General features: G+C 32.7%; 1 protein-coding gene across 1 annotated transcript in view; it reads left to right on the top strand.

Annotated features, from left to right (window-relative positions):
* Positions 1-23,421, top strand: part of LOC130902362 (uncharacterized) — a 31,692-nt gene extending 8,271 nt beyond the window's left edge. Inside the window, exons 6-15 of the mRNA XM_057814457.1 lie at positions 1,737-2,013; positions 2,502-2,622; positions 3,970-4,172; positions 11,594-11,774; positions 12,795-13,028; positions 16,058-16,232; positions 17,320-17,577; positions 17,795-18,071; positions 19,274-19,394; positions 23,175-23,421. Coding sequence (XP_057670440.1) covers positions 1,737-2,013; positions 2,502-2,622; positions 3,970-4,172; positions 11,594-11,774; positions 12,795-13,028; positions 16,058-16,232; positions 17,320-17,577; positions 17,795-18,071; positions 19,274-19,394; positions 23,175-23,372 — 2,045 coding nt within the window. The 3' untranslated portion in view covers positions 23,373-23,421. The remainder of the gene's footprint in view (positions 1-1,736; positions 2,014-2,501; positions 2,623-3,969; positions 4,173-11,593; positions 11,775-12,794; positions 13,029-16,057; positions 16,233-17,319; positions 17,578-17,794; positions 18,072-19,273; positions 19,395-23,174) is intronic.
* Positions 23,422-23,913: the final 492 nt, after the last annotated feature.

The raw sequence follows: 23,913 nt of genomic DNA on the forward strand, positions 1-23,913 counted from the left end.
TTGGCTAATGTAATAGTTCAGATGTATATAATTTTGAATATTTTAAATATTTATTAGATACTTGAGAAAGGGCTAATGATCCAACTGAACTAGGATCACTTAGCTAATTGGAGTTAAGCCATGAGAACTTTGTCTACCTTTTTTACTCGCCAAGGGGTTACATCGTTGGTGTCACAATATATGATGCTACTAAAATACAAGTTCGTATATGAGTCCATAGCAAAAATAAAACCAGTATGTAGCATTCCCGGAATTGAATATTATTATTAGAAGTCGTTTACAGAGTAGAAGGCATTTTCCGGTAAATATGCCCTCAAATTATTGCAGAATACGGAATAGATGATATCGATTTGATTTCAATTGGCAAGTAGTTGTGCACTTCCGCGTTCCTAAGTGGATAGCCGTGCTGAATGGGAAATGCGTGCTTACTAATTGGGCAAACGGATTCAAAGATCAATAACTTTATTATATTCACTTTGTGGTAATGAGAAAACAATTTTTTAGTAATAAAACTATAACAAAGTAATGTTTCTGGATTTAATACTAGCAAATTTAAAGATAACACTTTCAATGTCAACTTCTCTACGTAAATCATGCTCTATATTCATCAAAGTAAAATGAATAAGTCGTTCTTGGCCTATTGTATTTCTTAACTAATTTTTTATGCATTTCAATGTTGAAAAAGAATGTTTACCACTACATTTAGTTATTATGATATACAAGTAAATTCTCAAATATTTTTTGTGTTTTAGAAACACGACTCTAAAGAATTATTTAATGAAAGTTTTTAAAATTGCAGTTCCAGATACTCTCTTTATTGCTGTCAATAATAGTAGCCACATCAGTTTTCAGCAGCTTCACAAACTGCACTAATTCGTCCCTTAAGCTGTTCTCCAATTCATCTGTGTAAATACTGACCATTATTGAGGACTTTTCCAAAATGTTTTTTATGTGGGGGATTTTAGCTGTCGAAATATTTCAAAAAAACTAGTAACTTCATGATAGGCTTTCATATATTTAGTTACATTAATACGTTATCAATATTGACAATAATCATCGTACTCCAAAACGTTTTCCAGATGCTCGATTTTCGACTGAGTCGTCGAGTGTAGTAGAGCTGCTGCTTATATTCTTTATCTTTGTCTCTTGCCTCAATAAAAAAGTAGACCGCATAGCTTGGACGTAGCTTAATAATCATTCATAAAGGGCGTATCCATACTAAGGTCCAATTTTTTTAACTGTCTGATCGAGTCAGGCGTTGGTGCGCGGGGCCCCAATTCGCAGGGACCTTAGCATTTGCTGCTTGTTTAATCCGGATGTGTTATTAGGCTTCTACCTTGTTATCACATTATCATAAATGTAGGGTTTTGTGGTGATAAATGTATCCGTTTAAATTTTATATTATTTGGTAGGTACTATTGTTTGAATACTACTAAGAAGTCCCTGCAGTAAGCCCTGCTGTTTAGCTATATGATGCTATCGTAATTTCAAATAGTTTTCTTCTATTATTAACTTTATTAGATTGTCGTTATGAGAAAACAATTTTTTAGTAATAAAACTATAACAAAGAAACGATACTACAAAAAACGCGATGCTGTTATATTGAACTTTTCGAATATAAAGATTACAATAATTATCACCACCATATATAATTACTCCCATCAATAGAATAAGAAATAAATTCAGAAATATTCTGGAGTTTGCTATCGTATTAATTTCCATTTATTATTTTTCAGATTGTTTAAATTACGACTTGAAGGATGCCGGATTTGTATCAGCTGCTCCTTATTTAGCGATGGTGATTTTGATACAGCTCGCCGGGCATTTATCTGATTTCATAGAAACCCGCAAATTATTGACTAGAACTCTTTCAAGAAAATTAATGATATCTTCGGGATTATTAACACAGTGTGTTTTCATGGTTTTGGTTGTACATTGGCTTTCCGTTTTTGGAAGCAACTTTTGTCTTATAATGTCTATTGGTTTAGGGGGATTTACTATGGCCGTAATAACGTAAGATTTCTATATTACCCATCTACATTAATAGCAACTATTAAGTTAATGTGTTGAATATGACTGACTTGGATCGAACGCATCCATTATAAATCGCATAGCAGTGATATAATGCAGAGGATCAGTTCTACCCCTTAATCGGCAACGTCCGGAAAAGACAGAGGAAAGAAGAAGATTAGACAGCAAAGAAAATACAATACTAAACATTTACTAAAGCTGTCTCATAGCACTTGTGAACAGCAAGTTTTTGATAAGTTTGATTATAATCTTGCAATCTACAGAGTTCATGTTATGCGTCGATAATATAACTATATATTTTTAAAACTGATTTCCATACGAGGAAAATAATTAAGATAAAAATTATATAGAGCACGTGGGCTCAAGGTTAAATTAAATACGACATGCCTGGATGATCACGCTAATGTTAATGATATTTCACTGGTAAATAATATATAATTTCCTAGTAGTTTAATTGGTTTTTATTTTAGGATTAACCCATTAGATTTAAGTCCAAATTATGGTAGTATTATTGGTGGTATGATCCACACATGTGGAACTATTTCTGCGATTTTAAGTCCAACTATTACTGGATATATTGTTACTGAACAAGTAAGTGTTTCGAATGAGTATTATCCTAGATAAATATTTGCCAATCCCATTATTTCATACAACTTCTTCTGCAAAAGCTTTATTAAATGTGGGACGCTCAGCAGCTACCTCTACCGATTATTTTTACTTTATTTCGCAAATATTTTCATTTTTTTTTCATGAGAGTCGTGCTAATCGTAGAGGGAGTATGTAGATGACGAGAATAACGTGGTGACATGAAAAAATTTTCTCATTCGACCCCTCGTTTCTGAGTTATGTGCCTTTAAAGTTGGTAAATCAGTAGTTATATTAAGTATATTTTATAAATTATACATTCGAACAATATGAATTTTTTATGGATGATTCGTATGTCTATGTAGTGTGCTTGATGGAGTAAATAAATCCACACTACCATCTGAAGACCAGGGGCAGATCAAGACAATGGTTAACAATCTGTAACTTTTACAGGTACAATTTAATGATGAATTTTTTTTAACAACAATGGAATATCGATAAAATTTATGGTTTAGAAGATTTAGAACATTTATTAATCGTTGCACATACCAAGGAAATCGTTCGTAATAAAGAGACATTCTGGAGAAAATCATCATAAATTGTAATTATTGATAGAAAAAATTGATAAGAGGTATTGAAACTTAATCAAACATTTCTAACTGAATTGCATACTGCCGAACATCGTATTACTTACATAACACAAAAATTGAACTGTAGAAAACATTAGTTGTCTAGCCTATTAAATAAAATCATAAAAACTATAATAAATGTTCGAAATAGGCACCTTGTACTTCTACACACTTCTTAAGTTTACGGAGGTCGTATGAAAAAATTTTTTCCACATTACAGCATTATTTTCACTTCATCTACACACTCCAGACTTTTTTGCATCAAGTTCCGGAATACCTGTAGATCTCAAAAGGCAAACCATTCTCTAATATACATTTGCCGTTTTCTTAATTTTACTCTATTCGCACCAGATCTCCTATTATCATAATTATAACCTTTCCATTGTTATTGTATAAAAATTCAATTCATAGATTAAAAATCTTGGGTATTCTCATTTTTGGTCTGTGAAGTGCATAACCAATTCTATCCGTTAATTCAAAATTCCGGAGCTTCACAACCCTAAATATCTAGTTTCCAAATTTGACTAATTTATTTAACAGCACCACATAGTCGTTTTTTGATATTATATGCTATTCGGTAAGACTAAAGAAACTCATTAAAACAAATAAGGAGTAAAAACAAATAAAATATTTATAAAAAATTAGTTCGATGAAAAATGTAATATTTAACAATAATTGTTTCCGTAGTGTCAAAGTTTTCCACAAGTTTTTATTTGCTTTTCAGACGGATGTAGAACAGTGGAGAATCGTTTTCTACCTAGGCGGTTTAATTTATTTTTTTGGAGCTGTGATGTTTATCGCTTTCGGTTCTGGTGATTTGCAGCCGTGGGATTCCAACGAAAACCAAAAAAAGGAAACAAGATTTAATCTAAACAAATCAGATAAATACATTCAGAAAAGTTTTGATTCGAATAATTTATGTATATAGCTTTATTGATAATAAAAAAAATTCTCTCTAATTTGTTTTATTATTAAAATGATGATACCTAATACGTTCCTAACGAAACTACTTACCTCACCAATTCACACTACGTTGTGAGCCTTGGCCTCTTCTTGCCTTCAGATTGGTCTGTTCTTAACCAACGTTCCTCATCATCTCACATTCATTACTTTTAAGTTTTCGTTAACTTGATCATTCCATTTAATACGAGATCTTCCTCTTTTTCTACTGGTGTATATTATGGCATCCATGATTTTCTTAGGTATCCAGTTTTCATCCATTCTTTGCATATGGCCAAACCAGTTCAACCTCTAGGATTAAATGAAGCGGACAATGTTTTAATTGCCTAGTGTTTCATCGATTTCTCTATTATTCCGAATTCTTTAGTCTGTTTCGTCCATTCTATTTTCTCCATATATTCTTTCTATTTTTTACTCAAATATTCTTAATCTATTTCTGATTGGTGTTTTCTTGTTATCACCCAGCATTCACTGCCATAAGTTACGATTGGTCTTATTAGAGTCCTGCAGATTTTCAGCTTTGTTCTTCTTGTTACTAGTTTGTTTTTCAAGCGTTTCAGATTCGTAAAATAAGCTCTATTAACACTTTGTATTTTTTCTTGTATGCCCATAATTTCTTCGAATCAAATTTAGTAAAAGATAAATTAATATGCGAAAAGTTACAACTATCAAAATTACAAACTGTTGTAGTTTTAAAGCTATTGGCTTTTGTTAGACTTAGCTTTCCCTGTACGCTTCTGTTAAAATTGTAGTCGATATTTCAGTGATACCTACCACATGAATGTATTCGTAGCTTTCTGTATTTCTAATTACACTGTGAATTCAGAAAAAACCTGAAAAAAGGACTACTTAGCAACAAACAATATGGATTCATGTAAATAGAAAATCAGTGTGAATGAATCTGGTGTCTTTTCATCAATCTAGTTGAATCTCATTTAAAATTGAAGAGTTAGATTATCAAATCTAAGCGTTCGTTGATTTCCAAACGATTTCTTTGCATTGACAGAACTGTTAACCACAATCGCCATTATCCATTAAGAAATGTATTAATTCAAGAGATACTTTTAGTAGGATCTGTCTGCTATACGTTCAAGTTGAGGCGCGATGCGAATTTTGTTGACAGAATTTGAGTTGATCAACTAAAACTGAACATGAGTTGAATCAGATTGAAAGATGGCGCCGAATGTAATAGTTAGTGAATGGGTAATAATATTTTATGTAACTAGAGAAAAAACGTAAAACGCGTCGATTTTGGGTGAGGCAATAGATTTTAGGAAGAAATCAGTTAGAAGCGTCAGAAGGCTTGTTAGAGGATAAAGAAGAATAGAAAAACCTGAGAAGGTCTGAAGAAAAATCTTATGATCTTCTGGGAAAAGTTCAGGGCCGTCTTAAAAAACAACATGCAGTAATGCGTCATGCACTTTACTTGTAGACTTCTTTTCCACGCTTACTTCTGTTCCTTTTTGTACATATTTCTGCCTTGATTTTATTCTTTATATCAGCTCTAGTAAGGCCTCTAATGTCCATTTATCTTAAAATACATTTTAATACATTTTCTCTGACATCTTTGTTTTTATATTTTTCTTCTCGCTGATTTCAAAGGCAATCATTATTGCGATAAAGTTTCAAAAATTTGTACATAACACTTTTGGACCAGTTGTCGCTCATTTTCTTTAAATTATTAAATAACCGCACGTAAAGCAATGGAAAACTAAAATTTTCAACCGAAGATAAACTCGATTGGAAGGTTCACACACTTCAAACAGGCTTCAACTTGTTAGCGATTTGCATGGCGATTCGATTTGTTGAACGATACAGTTTGACTGAATCAGTATTTTATTGATCAACTAGAAAGTTGATCAAATATGTTCAAAAACGTTCTCAAGACTTTTCAAATTCAACTTTTGTTGATCATATGTTAAATCAGGACACCCTGTATATATTCTTAATTTTGCATAATGATCAATAAAATTACGAATACAACCGACAACAATGCATAATTTAGTGGTTCCAAGGTTACTTTAGTTTTTATTAGACTATATTAACTTTTTTTTTTGATAAATAAGTACATAGTAGGTCATCAAATGCGTTAAAATGCTATGAATTATTTCTCATTGTTAATGAAAGGTGTTCATTGTAATTAAATAATCTACTATGTATTGAACTGGGCAAATAAAAAATATAATGATAAAAATTTACTATTTTCATAAAAAGTACCTCACATACTTAATAATATGTATCCAAATCGTAAACAAATTACCAAAACTGCATTTTGGAGAATTGTGAAGCTTTTTGAAGAAGTGAATTTTAGTGAAAATCGCCATAAAACTAGTCGATCAAAGATGAGTACTAGTGATGAAAACTCAAAGACGTTATGCAAAATTTTGTAGAAAATAAAATCGAAAAACTGCATTAAATGATGTTGGTAGTTACATTATAAGGAAGAATGAGTATAATCCTTATTAATTAACACTATCACAAAAATTAACAGATGAATATATGTTTTTTCTTCGTCTTTCTTTTATAATAGGTCTATTGCCTGTTCCTTTTTCAATATCTTTCCTCATCCTGTGTTCCGCCCGAGAATTTCCATCTTTGTGTCTAATGTACGAGCAAAGTATTATATGCCTGATTGTTTCTTTGTACATTCGTACCCTCATTTTTTTTTGTCTCAGCTGTTTGTTTCCTCAAACTACGGTATGAAGACAACCCGCGACTTTATTTGCTTTAGCTACTTGTCCTCTCACCTCGCCTTCGATGTCTTCATAACTCATCTTCATTTTTGGCACATATCATGGCGTCATCAACATAGCACAGGATTTTGATTTCTCAGTCATCCATCCTGTAACCTTTGCCTAGCCGCACCTTTTCTAAGATTTCATCCATTATTATGTTAAACAACATTATGTTACTAAACACGTCTCCTTGTCTAATACCGCTATTGACTGGTATGGGATTTGTTTAATTATAATCAATGAGAACTTGAACTTAATTGTCTGAGTATATATTTCCGATGTTCTGGATTATATTGTTACGTATTGTACAATAGGTGAATATAAATACTTTTAAATATAAATACATCTAAATCCTTGCTGCTCGTCTTCTAGTGTTGTAATCGAGCTAATTTTGTTGTAGGGAATTTCAATGTTTTATTTAGCAGATTTATCTCTTTCTTAAAACAGTATTTTGCGGGTAATATTGGTCACTTCCTGTGAGATGTTAACTATCGTACTTCAGTAGTTCATTATAGAATCCTTTCTTTTCGAGAAATTTTCTGTTTTTCAGGGTTTGGTCAACTTCTTGGATAGTGAACAAAATTCATCGTTTTTGGACACAGATCAGAAGTGCTTGTGACGTATTGACATATTAGCGCCGAACGGATGTGTTTACGTAGATAATACAAAATACAAAGGCTGCTACTTAAGTTTTGAAACATTGCAACTTTGATAAGAATATGTCAAATCTGGCATTGTCATCATTAAGTTTGACATTTTTAATGGTGAACGTGTTATCTTACGAGTGTTATTAGTCTTAGAACATTTTCGTGCGATGATTTTCTATAAATTTCGACTCGCTTCGACGTTTAGTGATGAAGCACCCTCTCGAGCGACCGTGTTTCGCGGGTTTTCCCAATTTAATCGTGGTTGCACTTCGCTACAAGATAAATTACGTGAAGGTTCTCCAAAATGGGACGTTGTGCCAGAAAACATCGAAGAGGTGCGTAAACTGATACTACAAGATCGTCATGTGACATACCTGGTCATAAACATTTGGTTATCAAAAATACTTGTTCTCTTGGATGCAGCATATTTTGATAATCGCTGGAAAAAACCTCGTATCGATTGGTGCGAAGAAATGCTTAAAAAATTCAATTGCCAAATTCAACAAAAAGTTGTTTCCACACGAAACACTTCAGAGCAAACACTCGCGTGTTTTTTCGGAATAACTGTTGCCATCGTTCCATTAAAACAACATAGGAAGAATCATTCTGAATGGGACACCAGCATTTGTTTGTCAAAAATATTCGAAAAAATCAGGAAAATCGCAGAAGACGAATCATTCTACATCACGACAATGCGAGCTCTCATAAATCGATGGGTAATGTTTGGCAATGATCTGTTTTTATCCCCGCAGATCAAAAATAAATTGCGAGGTCAACGTTTTTCTACACGTGAAGAAGAGTTAAAATAACTGTTTAGTAGGTACCTCAATCGGTATGGAAAAAATGCTTCGCCAATTGGTTTAAGTGCATGCAAAATTATATTGATCTCAATGGAGGATATTTTGAAAAACAATAAAGTTATATCTAATTATAAATTTTTGTTTTTATTTGTCTATCTCAAAGCTTACCTAAGGAGCAGCTCTCGTTATACATTGTTATTTATTGAATAATAATTATTTTTTTAATTTGATACTTTTATCTTACGGTTTCTATGGATTATCAACATCAACTATCAACTATTTTCTCTTTCGTAATTTTTGTTTCCTTTGTTTTTGTTCATAGTTTTTATGAGAACATGTCAAGTCAAACGCAATAACTGCCCGAAACACACTCGCAAGTCTTAACGTTTGGGGCTTCTGAACTTTTACCAAACTTCTGCAAGCGTGTAAACTTAGAAAAGAATAAATACAATTTATTTAGGGTGCATTCCTCAATCACGTTCACAACTACAATCTTTCCCGTTTCACTTAGTCCTGAGCGTTATAAAGGAAAGTGTAATGGCTTACGAGGCATTTTGAACGTTGAGATAAATATTATCGAATGGAAAAATAGAAAAAATAAAGCAAAAGCTTGAAGAGGTTATGTCAAAATATGTAAGTTATTGAATTTTTTAGTGGGGTGTTAAATTAATACACATTAAAGTGAAATCAGTATATCTTCTACACATCAAATGATGAGATATATTCTTATGGTTGTAATCTGCGTAGCTTGAGTGCTTGAGCCGCGACCACAAGGTCCGTAGTCGTATGTGGAAAGCCCAAAAGAGCATTTGAATGCTAAGTGGAATGTATCGTTAGTGTATTGAATGTTAGAACTCGAATAATAGGGATGGATTTTAATATTTTAATATTCACAAAATCAGTATTCATTTAATTTAGAAACCAAGGAGGTATGAGCATCTATCAGTCACACAACTAAATAAAACATTTTCGGTAAATTTGCACTCAATAACGCGACATCTTTCTACTTTGAAAATGTAGATTCGGTCTGTATAGTAACATAATATTTTTTACGTAAGAGTTAATAATGACGTTTAATACTAGAACTGCCAATATCTACAATAAACTAAATGCTAGTTAATTTTAATACGATCTATTGTTAAGAGAATTGAATTACAACTTTAATTATGAAACGACTGCATGCGATGCTTGTGATTTTTAGTTTTGCGTAAATTGTATAAAACTGATATATTACGATAAATTCGTTGTTTTATTTATCGAAATGGAAATGAAAAAAAGTAGTAATTCTTATGACGTAGAAGTTTCAAAAGATAATAGGTGAGTAACTGATATTCACGAAACTTTTTTGATACTTTGCATTATATGTTAGATCTAGGTTAATCCAGTTTATAAAGAAAACGTATCCTGAAGGAAATTTTGTGCTTTGGCCAAAAATGGCAACTGCTTGTTATGTAAAGGACGTTGTGGGAGCTTTTACAGACTTGAATATTCTATAGAAATATTCCTAATGTGCGTTAACTGATGCCAATGGAACATTTTTGACAACATTTTTGGAGTTTTCGGAAAAATAAGTTTTTTCTACCCTGTATTTACTAAGTTGTTTTTCATTTCAATAGTAATTAACGACAGAGACTTTATGTATAGGATACCACCTCAAGATTTTGTTTCTAGTCCCACATCTGAATAGCTTGGGAAGGAAAGTTATTTACAGATATTCATATATTTTTTCACTAATCAGATCCTTGTTTTTTGAAAATTTTATGTTTTTTTATTTTTGAACAATTGGGGGCCGGTTACATATCATATCCCGTGGCTACTAAATTGTATATTATTTTATAATCTTTTTCAAGATTTAATGTTTAGAAAATAAACATAAACATAATATTATAATTCTTACGTTTAGACACCAGTTTTGCACTTTTCCCATGTAAATTTTATCGCACACATTCAATTCCTATAGATTCAGCAATCGCACAAATACCTAGCCGACAGTGAGGTGGAACAAGATTTTTTCGATAATTTCTTCCGATTTTGACATGGAAGAGCGACTCGATGGAGAGTCATCATATTCTCGGCCATCTTAAAAACACTTAAACTACTCAAAAACACGTAGGTGCGACATTGATCGCCATACATTTTTTTCAATAAATTATAGGTTCTAGTTGCAGTTTCATGTGAAATTTCTCAACAATCCGTTGATCTATTGTTACGTCGATTAGTTTTAAGGCAAAACAAAAACAGCCTCTATAGAAATGAAGGCCACGACTACACTGATTTGTCCACAGATACTGTAGGAATCGCATTGAAAAGAATAGGCTTCGGGCTAAGCAGTTGACAGTCGTTAATCTTTGGTGCATGCGTACTTTGTATGTTGCAGCGCGTTATTTCATCAGTTTTGAGGTCTGAATTTCTTGGTACTTTGTACAGTCGTTTAAGTAAAAATATATTAAGTATATAACCTTCAACGAATTGAAAAGTATTCTGATTAAAATCTCAAGAATGATGAGCCTGGACTTTTTTTGTCACGTTATAACCTACATGACTACAAAAACGTTCATACTTCTCCATCAGTTCATTGGGTATTAAAAATGAAAATATTGTAAGAAATTATTTTCAATCATTATAAATAAAATCACAAATTTTTTCTAACGGCTAAAACATGTTTAAGTTTTCAAAAAAATTTCTCGTCCACTCAATCTTGTTAAAATGTAATTAACTTCTTGTAAAACTTGACATGCTACAAGACAACTTGCAAGAAATTGCACGCAATTTTTTTCAAAACTCAGAATATTTCATTGCACTTTGTTTGACAATACGACTCTTAACACTACCACCACTAACAAAAATTCCATAAGTAAATTAAACAAATTCCTAACATCAAATTTTATTTCATGTTTTTTTGTGACCGGCTTAAAAATGAAAATAATCAAAGTGGTCGTTGAGGTTGGAGCCTGATAACAGGTTGGTTGTTTTGCGAAAAGCACGCAATAAAATAGCATCCAATCGATAATAATGTTGCAAGTGCTAGATTTTGTATGAATCAATCAGTTGAACTTGATCTGCGCATGCTTTTGATCAAGAAAAAATTGCGTCTTGCATTGCATTGCACCTTTTACTGCATCATGTCAAGCGGCCTTAACAGCCTAATTCCAGTTAAGAATTAGTCTCAATAGATTAATGAATCATTTTATTGCATATACAATTAGCTTCCTGTGTTTTCTATGCAGATCATCATGGATGTTTTGGAAAACGAAACGATATTTGGTAGCTTGTTTATCGTTTTTTGGGTTTTTCAATGTTTATGCCTTAAGAGTAAATTTAAGTGTAGCCATTGTTGATATGACACAAGCTAAAAATGTAACTTTAGAAGATGGCAGAAATATTTTAGTAAGTATATTTTGATTTTTTCAATGATGTTAGTCAAAATACACATTAGTCTCAATTCGTATTTTATCATGTTTATACTTATATGGAGCTCCAAAATTTAGAATAGTTACATGGGCTATTTTTAATTCAGTGTGGGAAAGGACACTTTTTACATTGCAAAATATCAATCTTGACATGGCGCAAAGCAAGTAGCAAACAAAAGCTGATTTAATACAGCACCATCGACGTTGCTAAATGGAAAAATACAGAGTTTTTGCAATAGTTAATTAATGTATACTCGTGGTATAGAAAAAGTCAAAAATTTGAGGTATTTGTAAAAAAAATAAATCTTTTTTTACATACAATTCCAAGGCGTTGGTAAATGCTATTATTGGAGACTGCTTTTGATTTCGATGTTGGTCGATCAGACTCCCCAATGACAGTGACACACTGGGATTACCATTGTTTCTATTTGGGCTGATATATTTATTGAATCCTTCACTATCCCAGTTTGAAGAGAATGTCTAATAAGAATCGTGGGGCGAGATGCCGCGAAAATTCCACGTACGCTTTTCTTTGCTCCACAGTGTTCATAATTGAGTTCTCAGTATAGTTTGCACGCTTAACGAAATTAGCTTGTTGGTTTTAATTCAAACAAAGGTATTTCTATGATCACTGATCTTGACGGTAATTTTCACGCAATTGACTAATGCGCAATCTGTCATGTATCCACTGCTTTTGCGCGTTCGTAGGCTTTTTGACGCAGGCCAAAAACCGGCAAAAAGTGGTTAACAAAGCGTGAATGTGAATAGCCGTCAAATCATTGTGATTTCTTGTTCCTCTGTATACCCCTAAGTGCTGGTATTTACATTAGGAGAGCTATTCAACCTATTTCATTTAGTGCCCTAGATATTTCAGAATCAATTTTTCACCTTATCCTTATAAATCAATTTACTAAACTAAATTGAACATTGCAAACCTCCCAATGATTAAAACACCTCTTGGATTCACAAAATCTGTTTACTATATTCACTGTTTTAGAAACAAGAGTTTGATTGGGACTCTAAATTACAAGGATATATTTTAAGTTCATTTTTTTATGGATATATAACGACTCAAATAATTGGAGGATATATCGCAGCGAGATTTGGTGGAAAGCGTATATTTGTTCTAGGCATCGGAACAACTGCCCTTCTAACCATATTCACACCGATCATTGCTAAGACAAATGTTTATTTTTTAATTGGTGTCAGAATTATAGAAGGTATTTTTGAGGTGAGTATTTTTTGTATTAATTTAGCAGGAGTTGTTTATCTCGGAACGTGTGTTTGTCTCTCTTTAGACACATGTCATCAGTGGTATTAATGTTGCTAAATTCGAACCATGAAAAGTAATATATGTATTAAAAATAATTTTAAATATTATCGTAATTGAAAAATCTCAGTCTCGTTTGCTAAATAATATTACATGTATTTCTATCACTATATTTAAAGATTGATATTTATTTTTTTTTCTTTATTTATAGAACTAATCATATTCAGTTCACCGAATGTGTTATATAAATGTATGGAGACAAAAAATTCGTACCAATTGTTTGTTTTAATTCAATTACTTGCACTTTACCGCGGACATCATCTCTTCATTGTTGACAAATCTTTGACCACAGAGCCATGTTTTTCAAGTCTGGGAATACAAAATAATCCGAAGGGGCTAAATCCGGTGAATAGGGTGGATAAGATAGCAATTCAAACTTTATTTCATTGATTTTGGCCATTGCAATAACGAATGTGTAAGCTGGAGCATTGCCTTGATGGAACAACACTCTCTTCTTAGCCAAATGCAGCCGTTTTTGCTTAAACATTGCAATAAGTTTGTATGATACTCGCCGTTGATAGTTTTTCCTTTTTCAAGATAGTCAATGAAAAATATCCTACGTGCATATCAAAACACCGACGCCATGAACTTGCCTGCAGATGGAACGGTGTTTGCCTTCTCTGGAGCAGGTTCTCTCAGTCCATTGTTTTGATTTTAAAGTGATGGATCCACGTTTTACATATGGTTATGAAACGGCGCAAAAATTCGACTTTATTTCTGTGAAACATTGCCAAACACTCTATGGAGAAAGATGTGAGCAAACGCGGTATCCATCATGCGCACAGTTTCCTCATGTCCAATTTTTCAGTTAAATGTGATTTTACTTTCTAATAATTCAAGCAACTACTGCCATTTCTAGGTTAGGCCAGATACTTGTATACGAAACATAAACCGGAATTTAATTTTGATTGATGTATGAATGATTTGTGGTGGAGTTACAGGCCAGACCATTTTCTAAAAATGTGAAGGCTTATATCATATATTTTGGTGTTATATTCGGAAATCAAGACAAACAATGAGCTCTCTATATGTGTTGTCAGATGAATCGTGTCATTGGGTCAGTGGATGATAAATAAGAGAAGAAGTATACCTTTTGCTGCTCCAATGGTACGTGGAAAACTCACTAACCAATTTGATTATTACTGTTTTGTATGACAAATTTTGAAGGTTATTCCAAAAACGGAGAGCGTGAGATCGAATTTTCAAACTTTCAATGTGTAATAAGACCTTTTCCTCATAATGCAGACTAATAAATAGGGCGAACGATGTGTATACCCACGACAAATAAAGCAATCAGTAAAGTGACGTCAAGTTAAGGAAGGGTAAATTTATTAGCAACAAATTAGAAAGTTAATAGACGATATTGGTTTTGTAGGATAGCTTATCAAAAAAGATAGAGCTTGGATATCAGTCATTAGTGTTGTTTGTGAAAATTGGGGCAACAATATAGAAAGAAAATAAATCGTTTAGTTGTCGAATTTTATTAGAAATCCATTTTATTCATGCCCTTTTATTATTTTTGTACTGGGAATGCTGTCAGCGACGACTGATGTGAAAAGCTCTAACAATATATCATAACAATGGAAATTCAGTACCAAGGGCGATGGGATCCGGTTATGATGGTTGATAACTACTGGGTTTTTAAGAGGAAAGATATGACCCACAAAAAATTTGTTACTAATTAACATTTTCAATGTCTATGTCATCGTAAAAACATAAGCGATACATAAGGTTGAAAAATCATTTTTCTACGACCGTGCGTTTTAACCCACTTTCCCGCACGCATTTCAGTTTTGAAAGTGTCACTTTCCCGCACTAGTGAAGGAGAAACAAATATCAAAACTGGTTTGATATCAGTTGCTATGACAACCCAAACGTGTAATTGTTACTAAAACGTCAAAGTTGTTCAAAACGTCTTGGAAGTGACCGAATAAGAACAATCTTCTTTTAAATTAAACCACATTAAACCGAATCCGATACAATAATATTAATGGATTCATCCGACGAATAACTTCCCGAAGTCGTTTTGAAGGCTGCAAATGAAGCTAATTCCGAGCTGTTACCTGCCAAATCCAGACTAAAGTATGAGAAGCAATACGACCATTTTGTTACATGGTGTAAGGAGAAAGGGGCCAAAACTTATAAGGAAGAGGTATTTCTGGCGTATTTTTCAGACCTAAGTAAGGTTTTGAAATCTAATACATTATGGTCCCGCTATTCGATGGTAAAAAGTGTCTCTGTACTACAAATGACTTAAAACCGTTGCCGTCACCGTCATCGTCATCTTTATGCGACCTGCAACCGATGTAATCTTCACCGACGTCATCTACCTTCCAGTTAAAACCAAATAACTCCACTGGGCCGGCAATTCTTACTAGTCTACAGAATACAACAAATTGTGTTTTCAATATTAATATTTATAATAATTAATGGTTTTTAGTTAAAATTTTGTATATTAATATATTTGTTGGAATAAAATAATTTTTGAAAAATGGGTTGGTATACTTTTATGTATATACGGTCGTAGAAAAAATAATGTTCCTAACTCATGCGCAAAGTGTCTTTCCCGCACTTGACCGCTTGCCCGAACTCCGCTCCGCGTCGTTCGGGACAACTGCAGTCGCGTGCGGGAAAGTATCACTTTGCGCACTTGTTAGGAAAATAACTATAATGTATCTCAAAATCATTAATTTTGTTATAAACATTGGCTTCATATTTTCCTATAATGTTATTTGAACAATTCTATTATTCAAACCAACTACTGGATATCCATCAAATTTGAGTTTCTTAACCTAACATTTTTTCATTTAAGTATGTTGTGTGTAAGTTCTATTTTCACTACTATGATATTTATTTTTCATTTTTTGTTATTAGTTTTAATTTTCGTAAATAATTTCTTCTATCTATTTCTACTGAGCTCAACATTTCAGGGTGTTACAGTTCCAGCAATTCAAGCAGTTTGGGCAGTTTGGGCTCCACCTTTAGAAAGAAGTCGTTTGGTAACGTTTTCATATTCTGGAACTTTTGTTGGCACCGTTTTTGCGATGCCGGTCTGTTCTCTATTGGCGTCATTATTAGGATGGGAGAGCATTTTCTACTTTTTCGGTAAGAAAATCAGTCATTACATACATCGATTCTAACTCAACTTCCTGTAATTTGAAACTGAGATTACGCTAGAAAAACAATGATCAATCTTTCGAATGATCAAAAATTACTATGGAATATCCATCATTATCACCGTATTTTGATAAATTAACTGTGGGTTCTGGAAATTTTGCAATGTATCAATTTTAAGTTGTTCAATATATCTTCTTTATGGTTATTATTGAATTTCAATGAAATTGTTTCTTATAATATATTAATTTCTTTATCAAACTTGTCAAATAATTCTACTTGTTCTACGACGTCTTCAAATTTTAATTTTGAAAAATCACTAATTGAAAACTGTATGTTTTTGTAGTCATATTATGTCCAGTCCTGTCCTTAAACAGTCATTGAATTTTGTGCCCATTTCGAGAGGGGTACTTCTGATTGGCCATGTCTAGTTATGTTAGCAATATTTTTTAATTTTACAAATCTCCCTCATTTTTATTTCCATATATTATTAGATTAAAAGATAAAGGCATTCTTTGTAAAAATGTTCTCCTGTCATCTCTTTCCGTAGACTTATCTTTCACATATTCCAGAGATTCAAATCTATTTCCTACTATTGCCAACCACGATTCGCCATAATTTTTAATTAGCTTCGGTTATTTTTGGCATTAGCAACTATCAGTGCAAATATAATTGTGAACATCATTGCTTACAAGTTTCAAATTGTGTATATACACATGTCGTGGAAAGGTGGCTTTGATGAAAATCATCTAAAATTCCTCGATATTCTTTAAACACAAAAGTCACTCAAAACGTGATAAACACTCAATGCTCGCTGTTATCCTTTGAACACTCAATATATTTCCGGCGTACACCAACTTCTAATGAAAATGTAAGCTACGGCTGTAATGATTTGATTACAATAATGTTTAGCGAAAATAGCTGTCGTAGGCGTTTGTTGCTTAGGTTTATGACTACCTCATATATAAGAAATTATAGGTGAATATTCAGAAGCGATTGAGTAGTGATCTTGATAATTAGTAAATCAAGTTGCAATTACTCGAATCAAATTTTTTTCTAACTAAGTTTAATGTTTTAGGCACAATCGGTCTAATTTGGTGCATATTTTGGTTATTGATTGTGTCCAATTCACCTGCTGAAGATTCTTCAATTAACGCAAAGGAATTGGAGTATATACAAAGTTCTATTTCTGACGGGAAGATCGATGATTATGACGATAAAATACCTTGGATCCAGATGTTAACTTGCAGGCCCTTCTGGGCCATTGCTGTGGCAAATATTAGCGAAACTTGGGGATTTTATACGTTACTCACGTATCTTCCTAAAATTATGAAAAGTAGGTGTTGATAACTCGTTTTGATAATAAGAAGAAATCTTCTTCTTTTTTTCTACTACTGTTTCTATTGAACATTTTCTTTCCGGTTAAGGATTTATAAATATTTTGAGATTCTTGCTCAAGACTTGTCAAAGTACTGTTTCGAGTTTTATCTCGAAAACGAGATAAGACCAAGACCTAGAATGGAACTCAAACTTTAAAAAATATTCTGTTTTAGATGTTTTAGGTTTTGATTTGAATGCCGCTGGTTTTATATCGGCTTTACCCTATTTGGCAATGGCGGTGATATTACAAGCGGCAGGACAAATAGCAGATCATTTGCTGGTTAAAAAACTTTTAACAGTCACGCAGGTCAGAAAGCTGCTAACTTGTTTGGGATTCTTAGCACAAACATTATTCATTTTAATAGCAGCGTTTTGGATGACACGAATTGGTACAACTTTTTGTTTAGTAATGGCTGTTGGACTGGGAGGATGTGCTTTCGCTGGATTTGGGTATGTCGGTGGTCGAGTACGAGTATAATAAAACTTATAGAATCCACGCCTATTGATAAAGTTTTCATATTATTAAAAAAAAAAAGAATCGGAACTAATAGCTACAAAAGGTTTTATTGTATTAATGGCTGCATTTCTAGGCAATTATGACTATTCTAGGTTTTCCTTCTTACCGAGTTTTGTTAAAGAGATACAAGGAAATGTACCAACGTGCGCGAATCAAGTTGATTGACGACGAGCAACAACTGCGAACAAGTTCACCAAACAGTCTTGAACGACCGTCGAATTAAGTTAGAAAGATTGAAGAGACTATTGGCATATCAAATAAACGAATTCACTATAAAATAACTGAAGAAATATGCATGCATTAGGTACCGTCTTTGTTGAATTTCGACCAAAAGCGCCTTAGAATAAGCATATCCCAAGCATTGACGTGGTTTCAGCAAATAAGTCGGATTTTTGACGTCGATATAGAACTGTAGATAGAACCTGGATTCACGACTACAATCTTGAACCAAGAAAACAGTCAACATAAAGAATTGCAAAGGGCTAAACTGCTTCAAAAAGGATAAATCCTGTTTCATCGTTAAGAAGAGTGGTAGCAATCGTTGCTTGGCATAGTTCAGGGATTATTTCCATCAACTGTCTTCAAAAATGTGAAACAATATTAGGTCTTACGCACCATTCCAAAAAAAAGGGACCGAATTCTAAGAAAGAGAAAGTGTTTTTCCATCAGGACAATATCTTCACCCACCTCGGTGATTGCTATGGTTGAAATACATGATATGCTTTTCGAATTGGTCGTCCACCCCACGTATATACCATATCTGGCTCCCAGCGACACTGTTCCCTAACCTTAAAGTTTTACTTGCAAGAGAGTTAAAAATCTTCAGTCACTACTGTACTAAGTGTATAAAATTAAAAGGACACTATGTTGAAAAATAAAAATGATTGTAAAAAAAACTTGAGCTGGAAACTTTCCAGGCAAACCTAATAACATTAGGCTAATTCTAAAACTTAAGATCAGATTTTAGTTTATTTTATTCAAGATATAACCAAATGAATTAGTGTAGGTCGTCATTAAATAGAGTATACTATTTTCAACTAGGAAATCAGGGCTAGAAGTTGGATTTTGTTATAAGGTGTATTTTCTTTAATAACAGTAGCACAGTTATTTAAATGTCACTCACTTGATTTTTTAGTGTAAACTCTTTGGATATAGCACCGAAATATGCTAGTATCATAATTGGTATAAGTAACACGTTTGGAACTATTCCAGGTATAGTCAGTCCAATCTTAACAGGATACCTAGTCACGCATCAGGTAAGTTTGTTATTATGCATAGAAAGAAAAGTTTAGATTAAGAGACAAATAGAAAATTCAGAGTAACTGACATTATAGACAGTTTAGGTGGCGCTTGTGGTAATATACGAGATATATCCAAAATTAAAGCTTCGTTTATATTTCTATCAGCGACGTTTACAGTTCCGAGCACCAGTAGCAGTTACTCTAACTCAAGAAGAAGAAACGTTCCTTGTAGTATTTCTTTATCATGTCAGCCTCAATTGAAAGTATCGCCGCTTGTGAAATCCTGTGATTCGTTTTCTAAATGCAAAAAAATTTAACCAAGTGAAAAAACGCTATGAGTGATTCAATAATTAGAAGATGGGTCATACAGTTCAACGGATGTGATAAAGAGCACGATAAAGAACTGATGCACTGGTCCACGCAATCATAGAGAAGCTTAAGTAAAACCGTAAATTTATAATTAGTGCTTTTGCTATGGAATTTCTGCAAATCCCACGATCACTAATTCGTGAGTTTGTAACTGAAAAACTGAGTACTCACATTGAGGACCCAAAATTCTTACTTAATTAACAACATAAAAAACGACGGATGGACAGTGCAATGATAATTTTCTTGCTCGAATAGTCACAGGGGCTCGAACTTCAGTATCTTGTGATACCCCAGAAACTAAACGGCAATTAACGGAATAAAAGTCCACTTCGTTCCAATCAAAATTGTATGAAACAACCTTTTATGAAGTTTATGACAAAATTTAAAAAACTATGAAAAAAAAAGTTTAAAGTTTTTTTATATAATCAAACGAAACTTGTTTTTTGGATATAACTCGTATAATACAAATAAATTATGATAGGGTAAAATATTAAGGAGGCTTAAAAACAAATAAAGGATACTATCGCTATACCTGAAAAAAGTGGATGAGAACAGATTCTGATAGATTGGAAGCATTGATGAGAGAAGTCACTAAATAACTCAATTGTTCATGAATAAGTCAAAAGCAGAATCAATGTTTTCAAGGATATTGAATTGGTATAGAGTGAAAAAGATTTGGAATATCGGCACGAAAACGTTTGAACCCAACTATGAGAGTTAGTTAATAAATAAAAGCTTTAATTGTTATTTTAAAAAACATATAAATGTAAGTTTCAGCAATAACTCGTCAAATATTGCTTCTATTCTCTGGGTAATTAACTGTGAAAAGGTCCCCTGTATCTGTTATCAATCAAGATATTAAGGAGTCATATTATACAATTATGTAATTGCTAGGTTTAAACTGGACATTTCTCAAAATTATCATGAATTATTACATCACACAATAATGGCACTGCTATCGTCAAATCCATACGACTTTTATGAAGTACCAACTTTTAAAAGACTGTGTAAAATTTCATGACATTACGATTAGTCAGAGAAAAGTGACAGCCATTTAAGTGCAGCTACTTTTGTTATTTGTAAAATAATTTCGTTTGTTAATTTATCATTGCTTTTTGATGAAAAAAAAAAAATAGTGTACAAGCTCTGCAATGGTTTCAAAAGTATTATCCGGCCTCTACTCCATCGAAAAGAACACTTTGTTATTGGTTTGCTGAATTTAAACGGGGTCGTTCAGACACCGATGATAGTGAACGTTCTGGTCGTCCAATTGATGTGGTTACTCCAGAACATATAAAAAAGATCCATAAATTGGTTATCTCTAATGGTAAATTGAAATTGTGTGAAATACTTGAGGCTGTGAAGATATCAAAAGGCAGTGTGTTTACAATTATCCATGAACATTTGACCATGAGAAAGCTTTTTCACAGTGTGTGCCGCCTTTACACACAGTCGATCAAAAACGACAACGTTTTTAGCCATATGTACACCTAATAAATCAGATTTTTTTGCATCGATATGTGACAATGGATGAAAAATGGATCTATCACTACACTCCAGAATCAAAACAATCATTCACCAAAGAATGCACCGATTCACAAATCGATTGCATCGAAGGTTAAATTGAACGAATTACACTTCAAACTACTTCCTCATCCAGCGTAGAGTCTATATCTGACCCCCAGTGACTAAAGGCTATTCGCTGATTTCAAAAAAGTGTTCATCAGTAAGAATTTTAGCTCAAATTAACAAACAATTGCTGAGACTGAAGGTTATTTTGAGACAAAATACAAATCCTTCTACAAGCACGGCATCGAGAAGTTAGAGAAGCGTTGGAATGATTGTATTGCTCTTGAAGGATGATGAATAAAATCGATTTTTGCCAAAAAAATGTGTTTTTTTTAATGTTAGATATACTATATATTAGTTGTATTCTTGCCTGAAGAAGCAAAAAAAAACAGCAAAAGGAAAAAAATTACAAAGGATTCTGCCATTTACAACGGCGTCTCGTTGTTTAACTAGTATTATAATAGAAAATAAGACATTACAGGTTATCAAATAGAATACTAATTTTCTTTCTATTGCAATTAAAGTAGGTAAACGATTACATTTGCCTGATTTTACATTCATTGTCCTCCAAACCATGTCTAAAGGATGAAACATACAATAAGGAGATAATTTTAAAGAGGTCTTTTTTTTTCAGTAATATGTATGTTCTCAATTTTTAATAAATGTTAATATCGCATCTCTCAAGTGTAATAAATTTTGTTTAATATTCAGGAATGATAAGATAATTGAACTTGGTGGTAATCAGGATTGAGAAATATTTTTAAACAATAAAAGCGATGCTTTCGATACAAAACCATGTCTACTGCCATCTTTGAAAATAATTATTCGTTTCCTTTTTGGATAAGAAGTATTGAGACATTATTTCAGGAATAATCATTCAATCATTCAACTACGTCATGTCTATAAAACCAGGTTTCATTCAAACAAACTATATTTCTATGTCTTAATACTTTTAAATATTTTTGCCGAAGTTGGAAAATACGACAAGATTTTTATATTTGAAACCACACTCTATCAAAACCGAAGTGTCTTCTAACATTTATGGTCATATGGACGTACGTAGTTTGTTCTGAGTCATGTCATCGAAAAAACAAAATTAAATAATGTACATCTATCAAATATGTAATATGTAATAGAGTGCTGTGAACTACGAATGTGGTAGATATTTTATTCAAGGCAAATAATGAAGTGATTTTTTTGAGATAATTAGACAGTTTTATTAATTTGAACGCAATGTTCTTTAGAGTCACTTCCTTTGGTCTTGGAAATAGGCTACTTCGAAACTCACTCGATTATATAAGTTTTATAGTCGGAGCTCTCCAATAATTTTGACAGTCTTTCAAGTAACAATATATAAATAGTACATTCCACTAAACACTCACGATAATCCCGTTTTTTTTTCAACTATGTCCAGAGCGTGAAATTAAATGGAATGCATAATGGCGCATTCTGAGAATTGGAGTAAATAAAATCAAATAGCAAAACAGGCAACGAAGGAAATGCTTTAAGAGGTTATATTACATCAAATGATAAGATAGATTTTCATAGTTGCAGTCTTTGAGTTTAGAAAATTCCGCTATTTCTCTCAACGCTCATATCGACTCACCTCTTGACATGGGTCGTCATGACGTTATTAGTGACGTTATCGCCGGGACCATAATGATCGTAGTCGCCTTGCGGAAAGCTCAAAAGAGTATTTTAGACGCTTTGAACGCTAGGTGGAAAGCACTAAAAGTGTACAACAGCAAAAAAATGACCCTTATGATTCTAATTGATAATTTTGAAATGTTTAAGGGTGCTACTATTTTCATGAATTACATTTTGATCTCATTTAATTGTTCCTCATTAATTTTTTAGGAAGATATCAATGAATGGAGAGTAATATTTTATATATCATCATCCATATATCTTTTTGGGGCTATATTTTTTGCATTTAATGCTTCTTCCGTGCTTCAGCCGTGGGCTCAAAGTAAAAAGAAGGAAAAAGAGCTGAATAGACAAAATATTTCCTCGGAAATTCACGACAATGCGTCTTATCAGAAGGATCTAACCTGAAAGCTTTATATGATATCAACAAATAATAGAATAAACTTTTATAAACGACTATCGTTATTTTTTTTCCTCTTCCTTCCTTCACACATATATCAGATAGTTAACGTGTGAGTTCTTAGCCTAACATAGAAAGAAGTGTTATTAATAAAAAAAATCCACTAATTTTTCAGAACTTCCAGCTAAAGCTATAATTATATGATGCATCTTCAGAGTCAAAATGTTCATACATCGCTTGTTTTATTTCATTTTTGTTAATTTCACCCCTTAACATTACCTTCAGCTTTACGAACCAAAAAAATAGTCGAACGGAGCCATATCAGGGATCTATGATGGGTGTTGAATCTCCGTGAAGTGATATTCATGTACAGTAACCTTGGAAATCGGAGCAGTGTGGACTGAAGCATTGTCGGCGAATAAGTTCTCTCATATTATGTCCTAACAGATTGAGAAATTTAGGAGTTGATAAAGAAGCAAATGAGGATTTTTAGTGAAATGAATTACAATTTTAATACGTTCTATAACTGCTGCTGCACTATTCACACAG

Source organism: Diorhabda carinulata, chromosome X (genome assembly GCF_026250575.1).
Source record: "Diorhabda carinulata isolate Delta chromosome X, icDioCari1.1, whole genome shotgun sequence".
NCBI lineage: Eukaryota > Metazoa > Arthropoda > Insecta > Coleoptera > Chrysomelidae > Diorhabda > Diorhabda carinulata.